We start from the raw sequence: 10,767 nt of genomic DNA, 5'->3' as shown, positions 1-10,767 counted from the left end.
CAGTACATACTACTGAATAAAGGAATATTGACAAAGAATTTAAATGAAAAACAGTTCATTTTAAGTCAATCCAGAATATGCTCTATTTTCTCGCTTTGCCATCATGAAAGTTGACGAACACGGATCCACATATAAACCTTACTCCCACACATGCTAATATTAAAAAGTACGAAATCGTATCGTATGTTTTGCATATCAATACAAGCGCCCTGTCCTGCGCTCGGGCTCATGCTTGTGTATGTGTGATTACACAGAAGTACACATATATGCATCATTTCGAAAAAGTGACTGTGCGTAAAAACTATGGATTCTAAGATACTATATGCTAGAAAAGATACGTTTATGTACATGTATAAGCCCCATCTTAAGGAGGACATCCAGTTTGCTTTTTTACGTTAAAAGTCAACTATAGTCTGTCAAACATAGCCTTCTGACTAGTAGAGGGGTAACGTGTTTGCCTAGCATTCGCATGGCAGCAGATCGGTCCCCGCCCGGTACCATGAGTTTAAGCTGTTTACTGGGGAGGCCACTGCTGTGGTAGGGCATCACCGTGGGGGGTTGGGCTTGCCCGGCTGACGTTCTGGTGCGCATCTATTCTGATGGAACTGGAACTGAAACCAGACACCTTTAACCTTTAACCTTTAAATTTACGATAAAAATGTCCAGGGATATACCTGTGGACAGAAACACACGTTGCCAGTTTTCTGATTTTGTTTCGAAAATAAGAGATATAACGATGCCATTGCATGATTATAATGAATACAATTACTTTAAATGTAAAACGTCAATGATGTAAGTCTCATGTTCGGAATAGTCACAGTCACAGCCATCAATCACTGTTTCGAAACGAACGTGATATTAACCAAGTCCCATCTCTTTCAGAGGGAACCCTCCAAGCATCAAAGGCACTCTCTCTCTCTCTCTCTCTCTCTCTCTCTCTCTCTCTCTCTCTCTCTCTCTCCTGATGCTTGTAGTTATATATATATAGATACAGTATATATATATATATATATATATATATATATATATATATATATATATATATATATATATATATATATATATATTTATATATATATATAAATATATAGACTAGATGTGACAAATTCACAGCAATCCCAGAAGGCTGGAAGTATACAACACATACACAATATATATATATATATATATATATATATATATAGACAAATGTGCGTGCGAATTTATACAAGTGTTACGAGCAAATTACTGATCCGTAGCCTACTCCATCATTCTTGCTTTCTTCGTAAGCTGACATTCATGAGTCTCAAATTTTGCTCCGTGTAATTCAAACGCCAAAGGAAAGTGATCTCTTTGGTAAACAAACTTTTAGTCGTGACATTTAGCGCTTCATCATTTACACCGCTTTTGCTTGGCAATGGAAATTTTACTCGCCGGCGCCTTCAGTACCGACGTGAATCAGTTTGCTTTTGCTTTCAAAAAGTCCGAATTTATGTTAGCCACACAGCTGGAATTCTCAGCAAGGGTCGAAGAGTCGCTGTTTCCGCGCGTGATCGGTGTTGTTAGTAAGATACGTCTGGCAGTGCCACTGAGATATTATATATATACATGTATATATATACATACATACACACACACACAAATATATATATATATATATATATATATATATATATATATATATATATATGGATATATATATAAATATACATATGTATATACATATATATATATATATATATATATATATATATATATATATATATATATATATGTATTATATATATATATACTGTATATATATATATATGTATATATATATATATATATATATATATATATATATATAAATATATATATATATATATATATATATATATATATACATATATATATATATATATATATATATATATGTGTGTGTGTGTGTGTGTGTGTGTGTGGGTGGAATTCATCCGTATTTGGGGTTTTTACCTCTAATATCACATTTCGAATATCTTGAGTAGGGTAACAATTTTGCTTCACTTTCGACATGAAAGTTACTGTCCTCTATGTCCTAATTCTCTCCTTTAGTTATCCTAATTCATCTTGTAGATGACCTCTTTTAAGTTTTATCTTTTATGCCGTTATTCATGTCTTTAACCTATTCGCGTTAGCATCAGTTTTTGAAGTTACAACTGCTAAATGTTTACAGCGGATTCTCTGTGGCATATCTTCCTTTTTTTTTTTTTTTTTTTTTTTTAAAGGACTTCGGAAGGGCGGCTTTGCAGGAGTTTATATTTATGTCCCAGATTCATTCCTGTTATTTCCTAACTTATATTTGAGTTATGTGTGAATCAAGGTTAGCGGTAGTTTTTCAGTGTCCAAATGACGATTATATAATCATTCTGTTTCCTTAACCTTTTTCTTTTGGGGAGAGTGTGATTTATACTCTGACTGTTTGTGTGTAAGTGAGTTTATGTATGTGTACACGTGCTCCGTTAAATCGCATTTTCGACGTCCAACCCGACGCTTTTCTGTGATTAGAATAAAAACATTTGATTTCAGTTGATAAGGCATGAAATTGTCACTATCGGGAGTACGATCTACTCATCTGTCATTCCCTCCCTGACGAGTTTCTTTTCAGCTCGTACGTGACCCAAAATACGAACACTTGATGATGATTCTACCCCCCCGTTTAGACACCCTTCTTCATCCGTCTTCGATGAAAACATATTCAACAGCAATTATTTGACTTAGTCTCTGATTTATCTTTTCGAAATCTCTACGAATCCTAAATCGTAATACATTCAATCACGTCGCTCAAATGTAATGTTGTAACGAATACATTTATAGGTCAGAAAATCAATATCTTCTGGCAATGTGACGCCAGTTGAACATTGTAATGAAAATATGAATATCATGCAGCCCGAAACCAAAGAGAAAGGGGATATAAAAATTGGGTCTATATCCTTTTGTTGCTGCAGACGATATTTTCTCAATTTATGGTAAGGCACTATTTGCCGGGTAATGCATTGAGTGTTCTTGGGGGAAGTTCAAGTGTTTCATGCTATATTTTGAACAAAATAAATACATTTTCATTCTGGTATTTAGAGAGGAAATTTGCATATGTAATACATAAAGTGTTAACAGGATACAGTTTACAAATATAATTTCACTTTGAAAATAAAATTTAAAAATCTAATATACATCTCATCCTTAGGTCGAATAAAAATAATTTGAAATACTATATAGATAAATACATATATACATACAAGCACACATACATGGATACGTGATTAAAGTTATTGCGTTCTCATCTCTACAAGTCTTCACAAACCAAAACTACCTGAAGAACAATATTGTCTCACACTTATCCTTTATAACTTAATTCAGCCGATCACATCAGTGTCGAGCCGATTCGGCTGACACAGCTGTGATCGGCTGAATTAAGTTATACAGGTAAGTGTTCGAAAATTAATTTTGAATTTAAAAATTCATTTGTCTCATACTTATCTGTATAACTTAATTCAGCCGATCACAGCTGTGTCGGCTGACACAGATGTGATCGGCTGAATCAAGTTATATAAGTAAGTGTTCGAAAATTAATCTTAATTTCAAAAATTCATTTGTCTCATACTTATCTTGTATAATTTAATTCAGCCAGTCACATCTGTGTTAGCCGACACAGATGTGATCGGCTGAATTAAGTTATACAGGTAAGTGTTCGAAAATTAATTTCAAAGTTAAAAATTAATTTCTTTTGAATTCTTGACATCGCCATTGTACGTGCATCTGCTGCCACTCAAGATAAACACGCAATGGGCTTGATGGAGAATGCTCTTATCAGCTCTATTTTCATTATCTTTTACACTCAGATCGTTAAATCATCATTGTATTAATCCCATAAGTAAACACATTCGGCATGAACGTAGGAGAAAAAAGAAAGAAAAGAAAAACTGTTTATGAAACTTGTCACTGAAAAGAAATTCCAAAGGCTTGTTAACATTGCCTCCTTATCAACGGCATCTTGATCCTTCGCTTCCGTGAATAAGGGGATCATTCGTAGGATATCGTCTTAAACAACCCACCCCCTAATCCCCCAACCCCTTCCCCATCACAGAGAGTAAACATGGTGTGACGAGACATTTTTTTATAGTATATTTTTCCTTTTTTTTTTTTTTTTTTTTTTTTTTTAATGGGGAGGAAACAGTACCACTAATATCATCTGGAGATTAAGAAACTAGTTTTATCGCTCTCTCTCTCTCTCTCTCTCTCTCTCTCTCTCTCTCTCTCTCTCTCTCTCTCTCTCACATATACATGGAACAAACTTCCAGCGGATGTAGAGAACAGTAACACGGTAAACAAGTTCAAGAATAAGTTAAGACAAGATCATAAACACTCTCTCAACGTTTAAACTCATTCGCTGTACCCATGAGCAAATGGAGTCTCCGCGGATGGACTAAAAAGTCTTTGATACACCCAAAATCCTTAGAACACACACTCTCTCTCTCTCTCTCTCTCTCTCTCTCTCTCTCTCTCTCTCTCTCCCCCTTGGTAACATGTGATTACAAGCGTCTCTCGTTACTTCACTTCGATGAAGGAAATGACATCTAAAACAATGAAAATGAATGTCAGCATCGGCCGAGGCGTGGCCAAGACCCACAAGCGAAGGATTGATCGTGATAATGATGATTGAGAGAATTGATAATGATGATTGAAATTCTCGTCTTTGAGAATTTACTGATGTAGAATAGGCGATCGGAAACTTACAGAAAGTTAAAAGTATTCTTTATTCAGTGGTAGATATTAACGTAGATATGCACGCTGCATAATGATGGTTTCAAATGACTTGGGAGGATTTGATACATTCTCATTCTGGATAGAAAACAATATGACTTTCAAGTTTATAACGAGAAATTTTAACCTGGTCACGGACCAAGTTAGGCCGAAATACAGCAAAATTTGTACGTTTTGTCTAAAAATAAAAGAGAATCATTATTTCATCTTTTGTCGTCCATATTTGACATAGACTCCCGCAAGTTATATTCTAATAAAAATTGAAACTCGAAAATAATATCAGTACTATGAAAATTTCCTGAAACGGACTCATTCTTCCTTTACCATCAACTAAAGGTGAAACAAAACGTTTTTATTTTATGTGGAGGGGGAATATACAGAAATACTTATTGGACTTCCTTCAGCAAAAGGAAAAAAAATAAATAAATTGGGACTGAAATAAAAGCCGAAAAACTTTCAAAAGCAAATATGGTAAAAATAGAAGTAACCTTTATCTGCGTGGCAAAACGAGGTAACTGAAAACGAATCTAAAGTTACGTTGCATGAAAAAGCCAAATTCAAAAACGAAAAATAGAAAAAAAATACTAAGGTCCTTCACGAGAAAAGTGAGTTCATTGAAACCAAATTAAATTCGCTTCACAAAATAAAGAAATTAGTTAAACCAACCAAACCAAACTCCCTTAAAAGAAAAAAATTAGATACTGACATCGAAATAGAATTTGTTTTTACAAGAAAACCGGGTTAAAAAAAAAATCCACTAGACTTCATTAAAACCAAATCTAAACTTCCTTCACAAAATAAAGCAATTAGGTAAACCAACAAAACCAAATTTCCTTAACACAAAAGATAAAATTACCGAGACAGAATTTCCTTAAAAAAAAAAAACCAGTAGACTTCATTAAAACCAAATCTAAACTTCCTTCACAAAATAAAGCAATTAGGGTAAATCAACCAAACCAAAAAAAATAAAATTACCGAAACAGAATTTCCTTAAAAAAAAAAAAAAAAAAAAAAAAAAAAAAAAAAAAAAAAGGTAATATGGAATCCAATAGACTAAAGACCCTTAACAAAAGAGAAGAAAAATTAAACCAACCAAGCCAAACCAAACTTTCTTAACATAAAAAAAATAGATTACCGAAACCGAAACAGAATTTCCTTTACAAAGAAACGCGATTTGAAAAAAAAAAAGCAAAATCTACTTGAGACACAACTGGACGTGACTGGCCATTCCAGAGTTCCTTAATCTGAATGCAGTTCATGAGACACTGTTGACACCACCGAAGATGAGTCATGCCTTGTTTGGCTTTATTCGATTCAAGTGTAAGACGGAATTTATTACTTTACTAAGTATCGGCATTCCCTTTCCGTTACTTCATGACAATGGAATCTGTTTTGTGAGATATACATTGTAAATACAGTACGAAAAATTCCTGTTATATTTTCTTTTTTAACCATAAGCATCTCACTGGTTGTGGTGCATATATATATATATATATATATATATATATATATATATATATATATATATATATATATATATATATATATAAAGACGATAATATTCCGTTTCTAGTAATTCTTTTGGGATAGGATGGCCAGCCCAATGTCTTCTTTAATATATATATATATATATATATATATATATATATATATATAGATAGATAGATAGATAGATAGATATGTATGTGCGCACGCGCGCGTGTGCGTGTGTGTCTTTGTCTTTATTTCTTCCGCATACAGTTCCTAATCTATAAGCCTTCTGGTATAGCAAGTCATTTCAAACATACTAAATGAGAGTCTTATTTCGGAAATGGATTCGACTAAGGAATTTATAAAGTAATCTTAAACCCGTTAGCTAAATCTCAACCATATTATGCGTCGTACGACTCCGTTAGTTTTGTTTGTATGCACAGTGTTCTAATATCCCCAAATTCAAAGGGCCTTTTCATCTCTAATTGCATCCCCCATAAGGGAAAAATGTGAATCGGGATATGTATTCCAAATATAATAGATTAGAATAAAAATCAATTTTTTTTTTCTGATATCACGTAACACAACTTAAATGACTCAATCCTATAATGACACAATTGGTACGGGCTCAACGCGAACTAATGCGAGTTTTAATTCATAGACTTAATTTAAAACACTACAAATGTATTTTATATGGATTACGAATTATAGTTACATCAATCAAATAATTCAATTCAACTATAAAGATCGAAGTGTGATTTATGATAGCATGATTCAATCAAAAATTCTCACTATTTCCCATCATTTGTCTTTCCAGAGAAACTTACCGAGACCAGCATAAAGTCCGAAGATGAACTGGATGATGCAGCCGACATCGACGCCGAAGACATCGACATCGAACTCGTTTCGGACAAGGACGACTGTGACCTCGACAGCAGCAAAGACCCACTCGACCGACCGGGGTCGAAGTCTCCGGAATCGACCTCATCCGAGTCCCACTCGGCCAGCAAAGAATCCGAAAAGCCTTCGAAGCTCGAAATGAAAACGAAAGGAAACTGTCCCGAACTGGAGAGCATCGACTGCCACCTGGAAACCAAAGAACTGTGGGAGAAGTTCTTCGAACTCGGGACGGAGATGATCATCACCAAGACTGGAAGGTAAGGGACTGTAGGATGGCCATTTGGGACTTTTAAGATTTATACAATTGGGTTCATTAATTTCCGTACACTTCATTGAAGACTAAGTAGACGTCTCACGGCTGTAGTCTCACAATATAGCAGGTAACTGTTTAGCAAAAGAGAAACTGTTTGCAACGCTGACTGTTAAATAACGTAGCTGAGCTTGTAAACACGTGATCAAAAACCTTTCTATTAATTTTACGAATAGCTGTTTAAAAAATAGTTATTTGCTCTCAGTCGTGAAGTGTACCCGAATTAATGAAGCCAACTGTACCTCCTCCTTATCACTAGTGACCTTTTGTATTTGAGAGACTTCTTTTTAGGATGATACTACACTCCACATTATCGCTCTTAAAATTCATAAAAAAAAAAAATTACTAAAGATATTCGTAGGAGTTTCACGATATGCACTTTCTTGTTATCAGCTTGCGATTTTATGTCGGTGCTATTCCGTACCTCTTATTTATATATTGTAAATTAAACTAATACCTCTACAGAGTTACATACTCTTAGAAGACTGGTTTGCTCTTCATTCAAAATTTCAGTTCCTCCAAAATAAGGGGAACCAAGATTACTTGAAAATATAAACACGTAAACTTCTTTCTTATCGGTCTAGTTACTTTCGAGTTACTTTAATATTTAGGATAACTCATAACGTTCGTATGTGGAGCTTCATTTGTATTCATTTAATGCTTTGTATCGTTATATATATATATATATATATATATATATATATATATATATATATATATATATATATATATACACATACATATATATATATACATATATATATATATATATATATATATATATATATATATATATATATATTTATATATATATATATATATATATATATATATATATATATATACATACATATATATATATATATATATATATATATATATATATATATATATATATATATATATATATATATATTGTATTCATTCAAAGTTTTCATATATCATAACCGTATCTCTTGGTAATTAATTCGCCGTATTCAACTGAAAGGTAAGTTACTATATATCTATTAAAGTCAAAATTGTAAATTAGCTAATGTCAAAATCTTACACTTACTTTAACGTATGAATGTTCGTAGTGTTTGTGGGGAGAATATAAAAAATCTCTAAGTTCGCTCATTTATCTAAGCTAAGATTAGAAAATTACTTTACAAACAATCAGGTCCTATTGTGATAACTTAGTCATTTCAATTAATATAGCTTTGCCTCTTAACCTATCTTCTCCTTATTTACTAAACCAAGGTCCTACTATATCTATTCATCAATGTAAAACCTTGCAATAACCGGAAAGCATTTAAATCTACCTGCTGAGTCATCAGCAGCCATTACCTGGCCCTCCCTGGTCCTAGCTTGGGTGGAAAGGGGGTTTGGACGCTGATCATATATACATATGGTCAGTCTCTAAGGTATTGTCCTCCTAGCTAGGACATCGTAACTGTCCTTTGCTTCTGCCATTCTAGAGTGGCCTTTAAACCTTTAAACAGGCCTTATTAAAAATAATCTGGTCCAAATATTAGTAACATCATTCCTCGCCTCACCACGGCTCAAGATCTAGTGATCGAAGCTCGGACTCTTTTTAGTTTTCTTGTCGTCTTACATACCACTTAACGTCCGCCCTCTTCCCCCCCCCCCCCCCCCCCCACCACCCTCACCCTTCTATACATCGACTCCACCAGCAGCGGTAGACGGCGGACCCCCGCCGTGACATCACACTCGCTTGTTAAGCCTTTCTTCTCAATTTTATGGGTTTCTAATTTGATTTTCACGCTCAGGGACAATGCTCCAAGGGATGGCACCAAAGACAACACGTCATCGATGTCATCTGTCCATTCCGGAGGGAAGGGGAGGCTGTGTGGGAAGGAAAACAGGATGGGAGGGAAACAACAGAGAGAGAGAGAGAGAGAGAGAGAGAGAGAGGAGAGAGAGAGAGAGAGAATATGTTGTCATATGGAAGGGGAAAGGGTGATGAGGCTGGTTATTTACATACAGTTAATTGCGTGGAAATATTGATGACCAATGTCTCCATACACAATAGAAAATTAATAGATTTCATATAAGACACCAAGCAATTATTTGTGATTAATAAGCGCCTATCGAATCCTACCCATGAGGAAGGAAAAGTTATTTATTAAGTTATTAATCTATCAAGTAAATAAACCAGACAGTGCTATTATTTTTCTTTTTTTGTTAGCACAACTTCTTTAGTGAAGTTTAAAACGATACTGGGGCTCCAGAGATACAGTTCACTTATCACAGATGTATAATCAATCAGTCCTGATATTGGATACGCGACACACTTTGGCGCCATCCCGCCTTCGACCACCTAACCAGTCTCTCTCTCTCTCTCTCTCTCTCTCTCTCTCTCTCTCTCTCTCTCTCTCTCTCTCATCACGGTTATTATTTATACAATTATAGGCGTAGTGGAGAAAATAACCTACAGTGTCACAATAATAAAACTACGGAAATATTGTCTCTTTCAGAAAGGAAATTCTTGAAATTTAAAAAAGAAAAAAATATATTATACTTCTTTTAGGAATGTATTTCTTTCAGAAAATATGAAAATACTCTACTTTCAGAAAGGAAATTCTTGAAAAAAAAAATCTGAATGTATTCTAGCTTTTCAGAAAGGAAATTCTTGAAAAAAAAAAACACTGGATGATCTTTAAATTAAAGATTCTTTCCATAATAAGTAGGATTGTTTATGAGTTTCCATACCCTGTACGTGTGCGTGTGTGTGTGTGTGTGTGTGTGTGTTCGCACGATATTTTGCGTGCACAGAACAGCCTGTCTGTCTCCCCCCAGCCAGCCCCTGTTACCGTTCCGGAACGCGCCGCCATTGTCATGGACCTCCCCTCAGGGACTGTTAGACCGTGTGTCGCTCACTTGGCCGACCTCGTGGGGCTGGATAAACGCCCTCTTCCGCACACCTTTATCCTTATAAACTTGCAATTACTTCTAATCCATCATCTCTAACGATGAAATAGGTTAGGGAAGAGAAAAACGAGGAGCTATCGGTGGCCCTAAGAACGGCTGCAGACACGCTAAGATCCTTCAGTCTTGGGAGGAAAAAATAGAGCATCATTGAGCGTACAGGAAAAAAAGGGATGTACGCAAAGAGTATATTCGCACTATAATATTTTCCCCAATAATCAACCTTTCATTCTCTTCACCAATCGCTATACCCATACCCCTCTACCCCCCTCCCCCAACCCCTCCCCTCTATTTCTTTCCCCCTTTCGCTCTCCCTTCCCCTTCTGGCACCAGAAGTCATCCATTGATAACCTATCGATGCGACATTTGCCGTTTCGAGGGAGTTCCTGACAAGTGGAGAC

The 10,767-nt window shown here is 35.0% G+C and overlaps 1 protein-coding gene across 1 annotated transcript in view; it reads left to right on the top strand.

Moving 5' to 3' along the window:
• Positions 1–10,767, top strand: part of LOC137641614 (T-box transcription factor TBX20-like) — a 139,120-nt gene that overhangs the window by 25,438 nt on the left and 102,915 nt on the right. Inside the window, 1 exon segment of the mRNA XM_068374346.1 lies at positions 7,046–7,385. Within this exon segment, the coding sequence (XP_068230447.1) occupies positions 7,046–7,385 (340 nt within the window).

This window comes from Palaemon carinicauda, chromosome 5, assembly GCF_036898095.1.
Source record: "Palaemon carinicauda isolate YSFRI2023 chromosome 5, ASM3689809v2, whole genome shotgun sequence".
NCBI classification, from domain to species: domain Eukaryota; kingdom Metazoa; phylum Arthropoda; class Malacostraca; order Decapoda; family Palaemonidae; genus Palaemon; species Palaemon carinicauda.
Note: the sequence above shows the minus strand (reverse complement) of the source record. Positions and strands in the feature narration are given on the sequence as shown.